General features: G+C 52.7%; 1 protein-coding gene across 1 annotated transcript; it reads right to left on the bottom strand.

The window, feature by feature from the left end:
- Positions 1 to 1,560: 1,560 nt before the first annotated feature.
- Positions 1,561 to 18,793, bottom strand: LOC110346047 (leukocyte immunoglobulin-like receptor subfamily A member 6). The gene is given in 9 exon segments (XM_087200910.1): positions 1,561 to 2,929; positions 2,932 to 3,227; positions 4,099 to 4,241; positions 6,776 to 6,788; positions 6,880 to 7,438; positions 7,583 to 7,716; positions 17,663 to 17,750; positions 17,865 to 17,944; positions 18,732 to 18,793. Coding segments are annotated over 9 exon segments (1,446 nt in total). The 3' UTR covers positions 1,561 to 2,858.
- Between the last annotated feature and the right edge of the window lie 83 nt (positions 18,794 to 18,876).

Below are 18,876 nucleotides of genomic sequence, written 5' to 3'. Positions count from 1 at the left end.
GGAGGTGAGCAGGCCCAGGGCCGCGTCTCTGCGAGGACAGCCCGGCGCCCTGAGCTCAGCCCCTGAGAACCAGGGCTGCCTGAGGCTGAGGAACCCCTCAGGACCCCCCACTCGGCTCCCCCACTCTCCGGCTTCACCTGGCTCCAGGGCATCGCGCGCCTGGTTTCCAAGATCCCCGCGGGCTCAGCGTCAACCTCCACGCGGGTCCGCGGAGGTGCAGTGGGCTCCTCATCCATCGCCCAGGTGAGGTCTGCGGGCCTGGGCTCCTCTAGCGGGGCCCTGGGGGTGGTGCCGCGGGCGCCCCTCCCCCTGCTGTCCTCTCTGTCCCCAGGGACCCCACGCTGCCTGATGCGAACCCCGCAGGCCTGAACAGGTGCAGAACTGAGCCCGCTGCTTCCCCGCCACGGTGTGGTCCTGTGGTGGCGATCCTGACCGTCACCCCGTGTCCGGGTCACTGAAGTGACCCTGGGCGTGGGCTCCGGGGAGGGGGGCGCACCAAGAGTCCTGTGTCCCGCGTGCCCGTGTCCCGCGTGGGCGGCGCTGGGGAAGCAGCGATGCCTGTGCTGCCCGCGGCATCGCCTCCTCTCTCCCTGCGGCAGGGGACACACGGGGCCGGGGAGATGACCGGTGAAGAGACGGACAGCAGGTGGCCGCGCGACAGGGAGACGCACAGAGGGCGGAGCGGAAGGACAGGGCGGGGAGTGGGGAGCGGGGAGCGGACCCCGAGCGGTTAAACTGAGGACGCGGATGTCAGAGCGCGGCGCCTTTTATTTGGGGCGAGCAGCGCCAGCTCCAGCTCCGAGAGGACAGAGGCTCCAGCCCACTGGATCTGACCTTGGGACCCGCCTGCCTCGGCCTCTGTCGCCAGAGAGGGGCGGGGCTCCGGGGAGGGAGGCCCGCGCCTGCGCACGCACAGGGTAGGGGCTGCTGGGTTTCTAAGTGCGCTTTTCACGCTCACGAGTAAAACACTCGTCCCTATTTCAGTGTTTTTACTTTAATGAGCATGCGCGCGGGCGCACACTCTCTATGGGTGCAGTGTGCGTGCTGCCCCGTGTCTGTGCCTGTGCCCTACTCCCAGCCCGCCCTGCAGAAGCTGCAGCCCTCTGACTCTCCTGAAAGGCCTCCTTTGAGAGTCGCACGCACCCAGGCTCCTCTTTTCCTCTTCTGTTTGCTTTTTGGGGGAAGTGCGCAGTGAAGACGGCACGCGCGCCCCCTAGTGGTCAGAAGGGGAATCACCGGAGAGAGGAGAAGCTGCCGTCTCCGAGGGGGACTCGCGCGTGGACTGCGTGTGCCCCTGTGCGAGTGTGCAGGTGTGAGCAGGGGCAGCTCCGCCTTCCCCCAGCTCCAGTCCCGCAGACGACGCCGCCTCCACCCCGCCCCGCAGCCACAGCGGCCCGCCCGACCCCAGCCTCGAAGACCAGCGAGTTCAGGGCAGCGGAGCAGGGGTGTGGAGGCGCCCGGTCCGGTGTAAGTCGCCAGGGCGCATGCGCACACCGAGCGGTCGCGGGGACCCCCGAGCCCGAGCCTGCGCCGCGCCAGGGCCAGCGTGGACCTGGGGCCCTTTAGGGTCCGCTGGGCAGGTCTGCAGGAGTCTGTGGGAGAGCGGTTCCCTGAGACGCGCGGGGCTGCGACTGCAGCACAGGTGAGGGAATCAGCTGAGCGGCCCTGTCCGGGCCTCTGGAGACAGCCAGGGTCTGTCGCTGGGTCCCTGGAAACAGCCAGGGGTCCCTGGAAGCAGCTGCCACACGGTCTCCCAGGACCGGTCACTGTGGCAGGGACCCTGGGTGGGAATCTCCTGGTCTGTCCAGGCTCCAGCTCCAGGCTGGAAACAATCCTCAGGCGGGTCTTCCATGCCCAAACCACGCTGACTCCATTCAGCTGAGCCTTGCAAGTTGACCGTTAATCAATCCACCGCATCTATGTGGCAAATCGGAAAGATTGGACCCCTCCAAAAAAGGGAAAGGAAAGCTTTCTGGTTGCAGTCAGGGATTACAGCAGAGTCGGGGGAAGACGGACCTGCAGGGCAGCGCCTGTGTGCAACCCAGCAGTGACCAGCGCGCTCTGACAGCAGGAGGTGGACCTCGTTCCACTCTGCCCGAGGGCGCTGCACTGCGTGTGGGTCTGCTCCCGAGAACCCGCAGCTGGGACGCGGAGAGCAGAGCAGAGCTTCCTTTCCAAGTGACTTTCTTCAGAGCCGGGCGGCAGTGCCCGCCCAGCCTGTCGCTGCAAACAAAAATGTGCTCATTTCCAAGTTGTTATATTTCAGCAGAAACCGTAAGAGCACTCGATAGACAGGACTCGGTTTCCAGGGTCCAGAGAGAGCGTAATTGCAGCATTTGGCCCTTCACTTTTTCAGGCTGGAATCTGGTTTTTGTCTATTTGCTCTGTTACTTGAGCCGAGTTCTAGATTCTCTGCTAAAGCTGGAGTCTCTCTCCTGAGCATCAGGAACGTGGCCCTTGAGCAGACAGCACCCAGGGCACCCGGCTGGCGGTGAAGGGGAGGCAGCCCCAGGCATCCACCCAGTGCCCCTGGGCTCGGGAACAAGTGCAGCAGGGCACGAGACGCACAGAGGTGAAGACGGGCCTGGCCCTGGGGCACAGCCCCGGTCAGGGCCCAGAGAGGACCTGAGGGGTGGCAGCGGAGCCCAGGGCAGGGTGAGGGGAGCACAGGGCTCAGCGGGAGAGGGCGTCCACCCAGCACCCAGACGGGCCCTGCTCTGGCGACCACGTTGGACTCCCTGCACATTTTCAGCACCAGGCCCTCAGCTATGCAGCAGCTCTCCTTCCAGAGCGTGCTGGGCTCGGCAGATTTATCTGTCTGTGTGTTCAGAGGATGCGCAGTGAGTGCTCTCTGGTGTTCACCAACTGGCTGCATCTCGGCTCCTTCTCTGGCTGTGCCCAGCCTGGCATAGCAGAGTCCCGAGGGCCCCAAGACCAGGCTGGCCAGGCCCACCCGGATGAGATTCCCCACTGTGCCATCCTGGGGTGAGAGGCTGGGTGGGGATGCAGAGGGTGCAGAGTGAGGACAGCCCAGGACACCCATGCAGCGAGTCATCCTGTGGCCCTGGCAGGACGCATGCCCTGTGCCCTCCCCATAAGGGACCGTCCTCCTCTTCACCTGTTGGGCCAGGACTGGTGCTGCGCTGGGCTCAGCCGCCCTGAGAACCAGGAGGGTGGGAGGCCGTGTGAGGGGTAGCAGGGACCTGAGCCACACCTGAGCTCCACATCTGTGCTCTCATCCAAGGAAACCCTGCGCGTGGGTCCTGCCCGGCCCCAGCTGGTCCCCTCGGGACTGTCAGCCTCTCTGCTCTGTGACTCAGAATGGCTTTGAGGATCACTCTGGGACAGGTTAGCCCAGCCTCAAGAGCTCAGGAAAGGGAGAAAGGTCTCGGGTTCCAAATCATTGCGCTGTCATGAGTGCTGCTGTCTGGTACACGGGACAACGTGAGCGCAGGGCCCTGGATATGGAACTCCCTGAGTCCCCCTCTGAGGACTGGGTCCAGGGGAGGGGCTGGTCCTCAGGCCCAGGCTCCTGACCACCAGCTGGGCCTCTGCTGCCCACCTCACTGTAGCCTCTGTGAACTGAGCATCGCACGGACAGGAGCACCCAGGACGCTGCACACGCATTCGCATGGACATGCACGTGTGTTGTGTTTGGTGGGAATATTATTGTCCCAAATCCATACGAGATGACATTAATACATGCAAACGAATGACTTCCTTATGTATCTGTGTTATTGAGAAAATACACAGCAGACGGAACCCTTACTTAGAAGTTATTAAAATAGTTGAAAAAATTCAAAATTACCTATGGATAAACAGAATTTTTGTAACCAATACTCCAGAGTATTTCTAACCTCCAGTAGTAAATCTGAATTTTAAGCATTTTTGTTAAGACTTAATATTAAGAAGTTACTCCTTTTAACTAATACAGAATCCAACTTCCTGCAAATAGAATTACTTTCTTTCACACCATAATGCATATATCTTTAGATATCCACAGGAGAGTATTAATTTACATTTCAGAAAAACAGCAACAAGGCACGCGTGTAAGCAAAACATGCACAATAGAGTCATAGGCCGTTGCACACGCGCCACCTGAGTGACAGGCTCTGGGTGACAGTGACGAGTGAGCGCAGTCCCTGCAGCGCCTCAGGCTCTGAGCACAGACAGACTCTGGAGCTGGCTGCTTCCCCACTAGGTTCGGGCTCAGCCTCACCCACAGGCAGCCCCACCCGGGCCTGAGAGGAGGCAGCACCACCGATGTGGTAAGGGGCGCGGAGCTAGGGCACTTGCCTGGCACAGGCGAGGCCTCAGGATAAGAACAGAAAATAAGGAAGACACGAGGTATGCTGTCTGGAGCATTTCTAGGTAAAGTTTGGAAAATCGTCTCATAATTAAAGTACAACTATAGCTGCCTAAGGTCCAAGGTTGCCTGGCCCAAGAGCCAGCTCTGGCGGGTAGAAACATGACTCTGCTTTGCCTCTGGTCACAGCTGAGGCCTCAGTGGTCTGTGAGGCTGTGGTGCTCAAGGGTACAGTGACACCAGCTGAAGACTCCCTGGTTCCCTGAGAACCCAGTGGTGACGAAGAAGAGAAAGTTCTCACCTGGGGAAGGGTGAGCTCCTTATCAGCCCAGCTCACCACCTACGGAGGTGGGAACGCTGTCCTTTCCGCCCTTATCAGCATGAGGTCTGCAGCAGCACAGGATCACACGTGAGATCACGGCGCCCCAAGTCACCTGATACGCCCTCCAGTCATTGTGTGCACCCCGTAAATAGTGGGAGTCTCGGTCTTTTCCCCTGAGGCCCTGCCCTCCCGGCCCCACATGCCCTGAAATTATGCAAGTCTCTGTTGTCTTTCTGTTGGCCTCACTGGCCCCTTTCCAGGCAGTTGGACAATGTTGGCCTGGGACAGTGTGAAGGCTGGAAGGACTGTCCTTGCGTCCTGTCCCTGTTGGCCCAGTCACCTCTCTCCCCGACAGCCCTGAATCTCCCCTGTCTCCGAGTTAGGCCTGGACACCTCGTCCTCTCCTGTCCCATCCGGGACCACACTCAGATCCTTCAGGAAAGTGGGGCCAAGGCCATTCGGGACTCTGTGAGGCGGAGCTCTCAATGGAAGAGCTGAGCAATCTTCTGGGATCCATGCAAGGTGACGCTGAGCCAGTGGAGCTCCACAAACTGTCTGTGTCCACAGCACTGCGACTTCCTCTCCTGTGCTGAGACCCCTATGCCGATAGCTAAGTCACAGGCCCCTACCCCTTGGCTTTTCCACCCTAACTGTGAGACCCGCCATCTTGGCCTGTAGCTGAACTCTCCTCATGCCCTTCCCTTATAAAGTAGATGTATTCCTAACTGCTTGTTCTGCTTCTGTAAACTTGCTTCATCGCTTCTCGGAAAGAGATAGTGCCTGGTGCCTCCCTTTACTGTAAATTGCCCTAACCTGACACAGCGAGATAGCTGAGTTGGGAAAATACTTTTGCAACTAGTCAAAAACATGTTAACCTCCCCTTGAACTTCTCTTCTTAAAATAACACCTATAAAAGCTATGCTGCTATGACACCCTATATAAACTGTGCTGTTCCAGGACTCGGGGCCTCACTTCGATTAGGGAGTGGAGTCCATGCATGTGAATAAACTCCTTTCAGTTTTAACTTTGTCGTTTGTCCCAGTGTTTGGTGATTTACCACCTCGATTGGTACAACACTAACAAGTCAATTTTGGGAGAAGCAGGACTGGCCAGGGAGGAGCGGAGACCAGAGCAGGCCGAGGATGCCCACTGCAGCAGCCAAGAGGGTCAGTTGCGCGTCCACAGAGGTCACCAGCAGGTATTTCCCGCTTGCTGAGGTGCGGAAGCCCCAGAGGGAGGAGGAGGCGTCTCAGAAGCTCACCCTCCCCGGGAGAGGCTGGGCCGGCACAGACTCAGCCCAGCTCCCAGGCCCCACAGCTGCTCCTGGACTCAGCCCCTGCCTCCCTTCTCCTCATGCCAGGTTCTGGTGCCAGCTGGGCTCCTGGGGTCCTGCCCAGGGAGGGAGGGACAGCCTCCACTGAACCTCTGCTTGCATCCCTCCTGTTGGACTGAGCCTCACACACCTCAGAGTAACACCTGCCCCGTCCTCCGAGACCCAAGAAGCCGCCATCCTCCCTGCATGGCCACCCATCCTGCTCTGGAGACAGACCCTCCATGAACCCTGGAAACAGGACTCTCATGAGTCTAGAAACTTCCCTCAGGTCAGGCTGAAGGCACCTCCAACACCTGTGGAGTCAGGACCTGCGGTGAGGCCAGAGCACGTGCAGGAGGTGATTCCTCAGTGAGGATGTGTGGAGGAGAAGGCAGGGTCCCATGCCCTCAGCCCTAGCTGTCACCGTGCTCCTCTGAGGCTCACCCATGTCTCCTTCCATCCCTCCACCCCTCTCACCCCATGTGAGATGGCCCCGGTGGGCGTGCTGGGACGGGAGCCCATCTAGTCTGACCTTCTTAGGGCCGTACTGCACTTGTCCATCCTCCCTCCATCACGTCTTCTGGTTTCAGAACTGTCCTGAGTGCAGGGACCCAGGTGACCATTCAGTTCACAGGGGACAGTGCAGGCCCCTCTCTGAGACCACAGCTCTGGGTGGATGCTGTGCGCACAAGGTGAATCACATGCCGCAGGTCACCCAACGGAGGAGGCAGACCCAGGGAAGGGACCAGGGCATCTGACCTCTAACTTTGTTTCCTCCCTGAGCTGGAGCAAAGGACCCTGAATGCCTGCTGTGGCCCTGTGCCCTTCCCTGCACAATGTCACCATCACTGCACAGAGGGGACAGGATGAGCAGCAGGGAGGCCTCCCCTCCAGGGGTCACAGCAAGGGCAGCACTGGGAGGAACTCGAAGGTCAGGGCCAGGCCTCTCCCTTACGCCTGGAGAAGCTGAGGCCCACACAGGAGGGGCTGGCCCATGTCATCATCTCCGGGGAGGCTGCACTGGCCCCACGCCTCAGCGCCTGCCCCTGGGTCCCTCCCAGCAGAGCCCTCACCACTCTGAGGTCCTGGCTCTGGGGTGAGGGGCTGATCCTCAGAGCCCCCTGGGGTGGGAAGGGATGTGAGGGCTGAAGGTCACTTATCTCTACCGTGTAGCATCTTGGCCCCACTGAAATCACAGGGCTGCTCACCTGGCACCAGGAGCTACGAGGGCCACTTGGAGCTGACCGCACCCGGAGCTTTCTCCTGAAATAGCTGTTGCATCTGAATATCCACCTGTGGCTGTCCACCTGGAACAGGGCCTGGACCTGCCCACCAGGGTAACACAGTGAGTCCAGGGTCCAGGAGAGCCCATCTTCTCCTTCCTGAGTCAGAAGGAACCTCCCACACCCCAGCCGTGAGCCACACTGGAGGGTCACGGTCCCTCCTGAGGTCACCACAGGTCTGGGCAGGGCTGAGAGGCTGGGTTTGCTGTAAAATCCTAGCAGAGAAGGAGGCAGCGTGTTAAAGGGACTCACACCTCCCCCACTGTCCCCAGGGATGAGCTTTCAAAGGGCATTCTCCTAAAAGGAAGCCCCCTTCCTGAGGGCAGAGCCTGGGGCCGGGACCCCGAGAGCCCTCTCACCTGTCCCCACCAGCTCCAGGGGCTCACTGCGCTCTGATCAGACAGCAGGGGTTTGGTAGTGACAGTGATATCGCCCTGCAAGGTGCTCTGTCATGGATGGGATGGGGAACGTGGCCTTGTTCCTGGGCTCCAATCAGGTTGGACTGTCACAGACTTTTGCTCTTTCTTCACTATACAGATGGTCCTTACGGTTATTACCTTCAGGGTGAAGGGAGATGTGACTTTAAGCCTGGCTCAGCCAAAAGCCTGATATTAGCCCTTACTATCCCCCAGGTGAAAAAAACTCAGACAAGTTACAAAAAGACAGAAATAGATGAGCTACATGGACGAACATGTGAGATTCCCAGGGTGTGAGCTGAAAATAACTCACTAGGGCTAGTTGTAGATCAAACACTGGTGATTATGAAAGTAAAATCATAGACAATTTCTGTGCAATTTTTTCCATACCCTGGCCCCCGGAAATCCATACAAGACATTCAAAGACATTTAAGGGAGCTTTTGAACATGGAATCATGACACATTGATGACACAATGTGATGACACATTGAATCATTCCAACAAATGCTGCTGATTTACTTGCTTGGATTTGAAAGATGCCTTTTTCCACTTTGTATCAATCAATCAGCCCATTTTTACATTTCAACGAGAGGATTCTGTTACAGGGATAAGAGAACAGCTCACCTGGACTAGGCTTCACCAAGGGTTCAAAAACTCTCCTACCATCTTTAGAGAGGCACAGGCTACTGAGCTCACAGCTTCCATCACACCAGCGGACAGCTGCACTCTGTTGCAATATGTAGATAATCTTCTGACAGCCCCAGACTGAGAGGACTATTACCAGGAAACTGAGGATCTCCCGAATTTAATCTAGAAGGCTGAATATAAGGTATTTTAAAATACAGCACACAGAAAGAACAAAAAACAAGAGTCATTTATAGCTAAATGGATGCATATCGAGGCCATCCTCTTAAGTGAAATAAATAGGACACACATGTGTAAATACCGAATAGTTTCACAAGTGTGAGAAACTGATAGTGTAAACAAGAGTTAAAATGATTAAAATGAATAATTGATAATTTGAAATAGGAAAAACGGTCCAAAGACAAAGGAGTGAAGGGAGGGGAAGGGGAAAGGAAAAGAGGGAAAGGAAAAACTATGAGAAAAGAAAGAATAAATGGAAATGAAATCTATGTAAATAGGGAAGGGTGGAGGGGGTGAAGGGTGCACAGGTAATGGGGAAAAAATAAAAAATAAATTATGGCACAAATTTGGGGATGAGAGGTTAGATATTTAGGCTTCATAGTGACACAGGGGGAACGTCAGCTAGGCATGAAACAAAACCAGACTGTCTGTGCCCTCCTAACCCCATCACCCAGTGCCAAATAAGAGAGTTTCTAGGGGCAATGGGATTCTGCCTTGTTTTAATCTCAAATTTATCCTAAGTCCCTATATGAAGCCACAAAGGGACGAAACAAAACCCTTCCTCTGTAAAGCTTATTAAGGGGCAACATTTAAAAAGCTTTCACTCAATCAAGCTTTTCTAAACAAAAAGAAATGGCCATAGGAATCTTAACGCAGGTCATGGGATCCTGGCATTGCCCAGTGGCGTGCTTGTGAAACCAGTCAGACCCTGTGGCCCTGGGATGGCCTCCGTGCTTCAGGGCACTAACTGCCAATGCCCCTTAGGAGATTTTGTCCAGCTCGCCACCCCCAATCCAAAGGCAAATTAAGGGTGATTTCTGTGAGATGGAGAAATGAACCTTAAGGTGACAAATACAGGCTTTGAGAGTAGTTCTATAGGATATACATAGCTGGGTACAAGAAAAAAGGCCCATACACCTAACAGACCCAATACCCCTTTCAAGCCCTGGGACTTTCTTTGAGTCAAAAAATAAAATCCATCCACTCTGGGGCCCATATGAGATGGGCCTTATACTGATCCTGTCCACCCCCACTGCCATTAAAGTTGCAGGAACTGTGTCACTTCTACCACAGTTCACTGAAGACAACAGCTCAAGACAACTGGACCAGATAGCAGGATCCAGGACACTGAACCAGCTGATCCTGTGATGAGATCAGCCTGCCACTGGTAACAACAGCCCTGCTCCAGTCACCACAGAAGCTGACTGGTCTATGTGTAGCTGAAGCCTGAGAAAACAACAGCCCTGCTCTGGTCACTCGACACTGACCAGTCCACAAACGGCCGAATCTTGAGTATCAACATAGAGCCACAACGCTTATTCTCTTCATTATAAATCTCCCCTGCCTCTTATCCCAACATTCAGTTGGCCGTAGAGACTCTGATAGACAGACACACCACCACTTGAGTGATGGCCTTAACCAAGTACTAACCCCTGCTCAGTAGGTTGTACTGAACACCTCTTTAATGCAAACATTGATAATAATAATAATGATGATAAAGATGGTGCTCTCTATTAAAAGGTGTTATAGAAGTATCAAAGGGGGAAATGAAGCAGGACTTAAAGAAAAACAAGTTATTCCCAGCCTTGGGCAGCCCCCTCCCTGATAATCCCCCATACCTGTAACTCCTTGTTCTGGTACAGATAAAATCGACAACTAAGTCCTGTAAACAAAGTTTGTAATACTCTTTTACTCATAAGGCTCTATCTTCTTTCAAGGCTAAATTCCAAAACTTGTCCTGTTTCATAATCTCCATCTATGTCACTAGAAAGATCAGCCTCTTTAACTAAATGTACAAAGCTGAAACTTTTCTTTGTTCAACACTGTTCCTTTGCACATTAGTCCATTGAGCCGGTGTTCACTTAATACTTAGAATAAAATCCTCCCATTTCCCAGCGGTTTCTCCTGTTTTGTTTATCCTGCAGCAGAACATGTTCAGTTCATGCATTTTCCTCTTCCTGTATTCCAGTGCATGCATACCTACCAAATATTCAGAGATTTTGCAGGATGCAGTTTGTATTTGGCAGTTTCGAGCAACATGAACAACAGTTCTGTGTTCTTGTGATTGTATCCTGGTGAGTGTGCACTGTTTTCCCCAGGTTATGTACTTAACAGTCATGGCTGTGTGTCTCTTCTTTTTTACTACATAATTCCAAGCTCCTCATGGATTAAGTTTTTTTTTTTACCTTTAATCCTTGATAATTTCCAACATGGTCTTGCTAATTCCTTTGGCCTCTAATGTGGATATGCAGGGTCTTTCCTGCCTATTTCACTGAAACGGTTCCATGACACTGGGGTGGAGAGCACCATGAGGACAGCATGGAGCGCACACCCTGAGCCCCCAGAGACCCTGTGAGGGATGATTCCGGGCCTCACTCCCAGCTCCTCATCAGTGAGGTCACCCTGCACCTGGGCTTGGTGCAGGGAGCATTCACACCACAGACATGCAAAGGCCATGAAGCAGCGCCTTTTAAAACCTGCTTCTCAGAGTGGGCTTTTCCAGCTCGCACCGCGCCGACCCCTCAACACCAGGCGTTGGTTCCAAGTGGCTCCTGGAGAAACCACACAGGAGCCATTCACGAAGAGCAAGCTGTCTCAGGGCATCGCTGCGGATTTCCTGGTTATGGGCAGGAATCTGACTTTTGCCTATTTCTTGTGTTCTTCAAAGCAGATTCTGAGTTAAAGCTGAGGAAATAGACTCAGAGCTGTATATTAGGGAACGTGCTCAGTATAAAATTGGAAGACATGTCGGAAGACGAGGACTTAGAGGTGCTCAGGGTGAGGAAGGAGGGAACCCATCAGAGACAACCAGCAGCACCCGGAGTGCAGCAGCTTAATAGGGAAGAGGCATCTGGAGATGACCCGGACCTTCCCTGGCCCACCCTGCACTCCCCTCAGACTCCCAGCAGACAGTGCGCTCAGCTGAACCCTGATTTCATCACATTCACCTCTGGGGGTCGATCTCACTCTGGCGATGGCCCTCCCTGGTGCTCACCCCTGGCTGCATCTCGGGTCCTTCTCTGGCTGGGCCGAGCCTCAAAAGGCAGAACCCCAAGGGCCACCAGGACCAGGCCAGCCAGGCCCATCTGGATGAGATTCCCCACTGTGTGGTCCTGGGGGAGAGGCTGGGGTGGGGATGCAGAGGGCACAGAGGTCAGGAGAAACCAAAGTCACCCCAGACCTCCTGCGTGTCCACCCAGGCCCTGCACACCCTGCACAGAACCCGAACCTCTGTTCAGAGCACACACTGCTAAATCCTAGCCCCTTCAGGAAAGAAGACTTTGGTCACATACCAGGTAGAGAACCACAACCAGTGAGTGACTGTTTAGGGAAGAGGGAGCACAGAATGGGTACTAGAAGAATGCAGTTATAAATACCAGCTATGCCTCTGTGACCACTTACAGAAATGAGGGCTGCAGTCTTGAGTTTTTATTCCTATTGGTTATTAATATTTTTTAGGTTTGTGTATGATTTTATATACATACATAATACATGTATGTGATTATATATGTACAAAATATATCAAATCCTTTTAATGTGTTTTGTTCTTACCCTTTTATTATGTCATGAAGAACAGTATGAAACTTCCTCAAAAAATTCAAAATTGAATTACTGAACATTCCAACAATACCATTTCTGAGTATAAACCCACGGAAATTGAAAACAGGCTTGAAACAGTGTTTAAACACTGATGCTTACTGGAGCAATATTCACAATAGCCAGAAGGTGGCAACAACCCAAATGTTCACATTTTTATCACGAATGGGTAAAGAATACGTGATATATACGTACTAAGGAATATTGCTCAGCTTTTAAAAGGAAGAAAATTGTTACATACCGCAATATGGATGAGCTTGGAGGATATTATGCTAAGTGAAATAAGTCAGTCACAGAAGGACAAATACTGTATGGCCCACTCATAGTATCTAAAGTAGTCAAAATCATAAAAACAGAAAGTAGAAAGGCGTTTGCCAAGGACTGGGGGAAAGGAAGGGGATTTAGTGTGCAGTAAGCATAAAGATTCGGTTTTGCAAGATGAAAAAGTTGTAAAGATCTGTTACACAACAGTGTGAATAGAGTGGACCCTTAACTTATGAACTCAATTCGTTCCTGAGGGCTGGCTGTATGTAACTCAAGTTGGTCAGTGAAGGCTCAGGCTCCTCTACACAACCTTCCAAGTCTCTCTCCTGTACACAGGCAGATCTCAGTCCTTAGAGAGACACTGGCCCAGGATTTCTCAGCTAGCCCACACAGGAAAGGATGTTGTCATGTTCCTTCCAGAACTCTGTAAGGGTTAAATCTGTATCTGAGACCATCTGGAAGCACAAGCAGCCAGCATTTGGGTCGTAACTCAAGACTTTGGTTGCAAGTTAAAACTAAAATCCCAGTTGTGACCCAAATTGTTCGTATGTCAGGCTAGTTGTAACTTGAGGGTCCAGTGTATATTGAACAGTATTAAACTGTTAAAATGGTAATTTAATGTTACGTGATTTTTGGCCACAATTCTTTTAAAAGTTTATTTTCTACCTAGATGAGGAAGAGGATTCTGCTGCTCACAACTCCAAATCTTCCTGAAGTAGGTGCTATTGTGTCTCTGATGACGAAGCTGACCCTAGACCCCCACCTGCTGGGATCTGAAGTTCCCTGACTTGTAGAGGACAGCTTAGGGGCAAGAGCAGAGAGACCCACAGTTAACCCACAGGATAGGGGTGTGCTTTTTCCAGGGAGGATAAAGTGAAGACAGGTGCCGAGGACCATCTGGAGACCTGGTATGTCTCGGACGCTGCTGAGGCGTCTTCAGTGCCGCTTCTCATTAACCTCACAAGCAGTCCTTAGGAAGCTGGTGTCTCGGTCCCATTTCACAGATGAGTGATGATTGGCTAAGACTAAAAGTGCCTTGCTGGGTCCCACAGGCGAGTCAGTGGAGCTGGGACTCCACGTTCACCTACACCCACCTGTGGATTTGCCCAAGCCCCCCGTGGGCATGTCCAGTCGGGGGTGACCCCCAGAAATGAATCCCCCCAGCACCCACCAGTGGGAAACAGGTCGCCGTCCTGCAGTCAGGGTGTGCAGCGGCCCTTTCTTGGCCCTTTCTGCTTCTCCGGCTTTCCAGTTGACACTCTTTCTCTGCAGAACCTGCAGCGGCCCCACCCCCGAACTCCTCCTGGTGGGAGGGGTGGTACAAGCTTTGGGGCAGGGGCAGCACAGGGAGGTGCCTCCACAGGAATAAGGAAGCAGTCCCGACGCCTAACAGGGCACTCAGGGACGACACAGTGATGGACACGTGCACTCCTGGGTCTCTTTCCACGGAGGTGAACTTTATCCCCCCCTTTTTCCTCTTCCTGTTGGATCTGGGTGGGGCTCTCAAAGTCCTCCTGCTTACTGGAAATCCTAAGCCCAGCCTCAGGTCCCTCTGATATAGGAGGAATATAATTCCAACCTGTCAGGTATCAGATGCACCAAGTTCTTGTCCTCCAAAATCAAAGAAGGAATTCCAAGGAACGATGGCAGTTAAGCGTAGGAAAGGTTTACTGAGAGACAGCTCCTGAGACAGGAGGGGTCCTGGGTGACCACTGGGGCCCACTGTCAGGGGTGATTTGTACAGCAGTCACAACGTGGGTCCAACTGCTGTCAATCTGTAGGATGACAAGTACAGCTGCTTAGCTAATATTGACCCAATCAGGAAGCGGGCCACACAGCAAGGTACGTGGAAAGAACAGAGGCATTTTGGGGTGGGATGGGTCCGGATGCCGTGGTCACCCACCTGGGCGACTGATGTCTACCTGGATTTACTGACCGGGCGCTGCCAATCACAGTATCGTTCCAAGCCACTGCTTGTCCCTCAGGGAGGCTTGCAGGCCTGGCCGCTGCCTCTTTACCTTGAGGCCCGGCCATCTTCAGATGCACCTCCAGCCCATCCTGAGGTCTTTGTTTTCGTGCTGACTTCCTTGAGAGCCCCGCTGCTCTCTGACTGTGTATTAATTTCCAACTCAGCTGCCTGTAATGACTTCACTGTCACACCTGACCCGGAGCTGCTGAAGAAAGGTGCTTGCGCTTTCCGCCCGACTCTGGACTTTGGCACAGGCCCTGCCTGATGACTCAGTTTCCTTACCTGCCAGTGAGGGGGTGTGGGGTAACAGCACTGACATCACAGGCTGGTCTGAGAGCCACAAAGGGCAACGTACTACTCTTCCAGAACCATGCCTGGCTTTCCGTTTGACCTGTAGTCCTGGGCTGGGATCCTCCAGCCTCCCTGCCTGTGCTCCAGCCAACCCAGAGCTGGGGGCCTTCGCGGAGAGCTGCTGCATCCGGGGTCCTGCAGAGCAGCCTCCCCTAGCCCTGGTCCAGATTCCTGCACATTCTCTTCTCACTGCGGGGCCACTGACCACCAGCTACGCTTCCAGTTAGAATAAATTACAATTAACATTTCAGTTCCTCAGATTAGAAGATGCAGGAACAACTCCAGACACACTCAGCCACCTCATCTTCGACAAAGGAGCCAAACACCCTCACTGGAGGAAAGATAGCCTCTTTAATAAATGGTGCTGGACAAAGTGGGCTTCAATTTGCCAAAGATTAAATCTAGACCTATATCTCTCACCATGCACTAAACTAAAATAAAAATGGATTAAAGATCTAAATATTAAAACAGAAACATTAAACCGGTTGGAAGAGAGTTTAAGAAGAACTCTTGAAGACATTGGTGTAGGAAAAGATTTTATGAACAAAACCTCAGTTGCCTGTGAACTAGCACAAACAATCAACAAGTGGGATCTCTTCTTATTAAAAACTTCTGCATAGCAAGAGAAACCACCAACAGTATGAAGAGACAACCCACAATGTGGGAAAAAATCTTCACCTGCTGTTCCTCAGTCAAAGGTCTACTATCTAGATTATATAAAGAACTTAAAAAAATCAGACCTCCCAAATTTAAAGACTCAATCCAAAAATGGGCATCTGAAATGAACTGACATTTCTCAGACAAAGAAGTAGAAATGGCAAATAAATATATGAAAAAATGTTCAACATCACTGGTCATTTGAGAGATGCAAATGAAAACAATGCTGAGATTCCACTTCACTCCAGAAAGAATGGCTGCTATCAAGAAATCAACCAATAACAAATGATGGCGGGGCTGTGGGGAAAGAGGAACCCTGCTCCACTGCTGGTGGGAGTGCAGACTGGTGCAACCACTGTGGAAATCAGTATGGAGATATCTCTTCTTTTTTTTTTTTGGTACTGGGGATTGAACTGGGGACCTTGTGCTTGCAAGGCAGGCGCCAGAACCACTGAGCTAAATCCCCAGCCCAATATGGAGATATCTCAAAGAACTAGGACTGGAAGTTCCATTTGACCCAGCTATTCCCCTGCTGGGTACCTTTCCCAACGAATTAAAAGAATCATACCACAGTGATATATGTGCACCCATGTTCATAGCAGCACAGTTCGTAATAGCTAAAACTTGGAAACAGCCCACATTCCCATCAACTGGAGACTGGATAAAGAAAATGTGGTTTAATAAAATGGAGTACAACTCAGCCATAAAAAATTAGAAATTAGAGACATTTACTGCTAAATGGATGCACATTGAGGTGATACTCTTAAGTGAAATAAATAGGACACACATGTGTAAATACCGAATAGTTTCTCTAGTGTGAGAAACTGAAAGTGTAAATAAGGACTAAATGTATAATAGATAATGTGAAATAGGAAGAAAAGGGGCAAAGGGGAAGGAAGTGGGAGGGGTAGGGGAAAGGATAGAAGGGAATGGGATTAATATGAGAAAATGAAAAAAAGGAAACAAAGTCTTTGTAAATAGGGAGGATGGAGGGGTTGAAGGGAGGGCAGGGGAAGGGGGAAAGATAAGAACCAAGAGAAACTATGTAAAGGTGCAAATTTCCAATGATGAATGTCATTATATTGTACACCTAAAATGTACCAATAAAATAAAATTGTTTTAAAATTTCAGTTCCTCAGCCCGACTGCCTTCCCCCTTTGGACAGGGCCTTTCTATGTTGCCCAGGCTGGCCTGAAACTCAAGGTCTTCCTGCCTCAGCTACCTGAGTGCTAGGATTATAGGCCACCACGCCCACCCACTAGCCACACTTGGAGCGCTCAGCAGTCACACAGGCCCGTCAGAGTGCACAAGTGGGTAACGGAATAATCCTGCCCTTCCCAAAAACTGCAGACAGATCCGCCTTCCCTGCTCCGGGGGCTCTCGCTGCACTCACTGCACAGACCACACCCTCCCCTTCCTCTCTGCTGCCAGGTGCAAATCCCACCTGCACAGATGAGTTGCTTTAGCTCAGTTGAAAACAATTTTCTATGCCTCAGTTTACACATATGCAAAATGAGGCTAGAAGTAGCAATTCCCGACCCTCCCATTGTTATATGGAAGGGTCTCATATTCCTGGAAGGCTTTAAACCCCAATAAATGTTAGCTGCTATTGTTACTTATAAGATGTGATCAAAAAATATACTGAATGTTTCAATTTTTTAAAAAGTAAAAAGGCACATTGCCATGAATCCCCTCAGTGTTCTTGCCATTTTCTGTAGCAGCTCTGCAAGTCCTCTTTCATCAGTGTCTAGCTGAGCTGTGACAAGTCACGCCGTGCCGATGCAGTGCCACTATGGGTGAGGGCACATGCACTGTGTGCATGAGCTGCCTTTCCACTGGACGGCACTCGGCAGCAGCGCCACAGCACCCACAGGCGGGAGAGTTTGCATCAGCGCCTCTCTCCCCTCTGGCCTTTCCTCCTGTCCCCTCTCAGGGTGTTCATGCATCCTCTGTGGCATTAAAAATTATTTTAAAGAAAGAAACAAAAATAGCAGCAAATGTATCCAAACTAACCATGGGAATAAAAGCTTTCCACGGTGGGGTCACCTGCAGGCACCCTGACTCTGTCCTTCCTTTCCCTCCTAGGCGGTTCCCTGCACTTCCTCCCCTCTCTGCAGCCCACCTACCTCCCATCTGCCCAGCCTCAGCAGCCTCCGCCGTTTACTAAATCCGGGGGCCTTCTGTTGTGTTCCGCTTCGCTGTGCTTGGGCTGCTTCCGAGACCCAAGGAAGAGGACCCAGCTTCCTCTCCAGGCCTCTCGGATGCACCTTTCTCCCCCTCCTTCTCTGGCTGCTGCCAGGACCTGGCTAGGGTCTCGTTACCTCCTCTGATCTCTCAGATGGCGCCTTCTCAGGCGCTTCGTCCCAGTCTCCGGCTTCCCGTGCTTCCGCGCAGAACTGGCCAGGTAAGCTGTGGGTCCCGTGCAGAGGACAAGATGAGGTCTTGTCTTAGTCACTTTCCTCCTCACTGGGACAAAACACGAAGGCCCTGAAACTTGAAGGAGGAGAGTTTATTTTGGCTCACGTCTGTCGTCCACGGTGGGCTCCAAGGCAGGAGGGCGCAGTGGGAAGGCCTGGCAGAGGAGACGCTCACCTCGCGGCGGCCTGGAAGCACAGAGTCAGGGGAGGAGCTGGGAAGGGAGATGCACCCTTCCTGGCCAGCTGCCGCCTCCTAACACAAGTCGGCTACAATCCAGCCCCCTTCCAACACCGGAGGCTTGGGGGCCATTTTACATCTAAAGCACGACGGGCCCCTTCTTCAAAACGATGAAGAACTCCAAGTGCTTGACAGGTGAGCTTTCTGGGGGACCCCACCGCCCACGCCCAGCCCCAAACATCCCCGCCAGGATGAGCCCTGAGGGTCACTGCAGTAGGCAGAATGCCCCCATCCCTGCACTAATCCCTGGGCCGAGCATGTTCCGTCACACAGTGGAGCAGTCTGTGGGGGCAGCCGGGCTGCAGACCTCACGGAAGGGGCGATTCTGGCGCGGCGGTCTCTCCATCCACCTGGCTACCGTCTTCTCTCCGGGCCTCCCGTCAGACGCTGGTCTGGGTGCTGCTGCAGGCGCGTCCTTGGAGACACCTTAGCATCTCCAGTCCCACTCTGTTGTTCGGCCCTAAGTGAAGGAGTTACTTGAAGATATTGTGGGAGGCTCATGTCCAAGCCTGGAGAGGCCCTGGAGCCGCAGAGTGTCCCGAGAAGAAGAAACCTTGCTTCCTGTCTGCAGCCACAGCCCCTCAGCTCCAGTGTGGCCAAAGTCATGCAGTTTTCGTCCTTGAAATGATCCTCCCTACATCTGGTTCTTGTTGGCTTTGGTAGTGCTGGGGATCAAAGTCAGACAAACACCCGGCAGGCAAGTGCTCTAGCACTGAGCTACACCCCCAGCCCCACATTCGTCCTGTGTTAATAACGTGTGCAGCAAGCACGGCACAGCGCATGAGCCTCACAGGCATGCTCGCCAACAAGCCCGACGCCCGAGGCTGCACAGGGTATGAGTCCATTTATATTTGACGTCCAAAACAGGCAAAGCCACAGG

The sequence above is a fragment of the Heterocephalus glaber genome, unplaced genomic scaffold (genome assembly GCF_053883595.1).
Source record: "Heterocephalus glaber isolate CG9 unplaced genomic scaffold, H.glaber_assembly_v1.0 deba00001745, whole genome shotgun sequence".
NCBI lineage: Eukaryota > Metazoa > Chordata > Mammalia > Rodentia > Bathyergidae > Heterocephalus > Heterocephalus glaber.
This window is presented reverse-complemented; position numbering and strand designations above follow the sequence as displayed.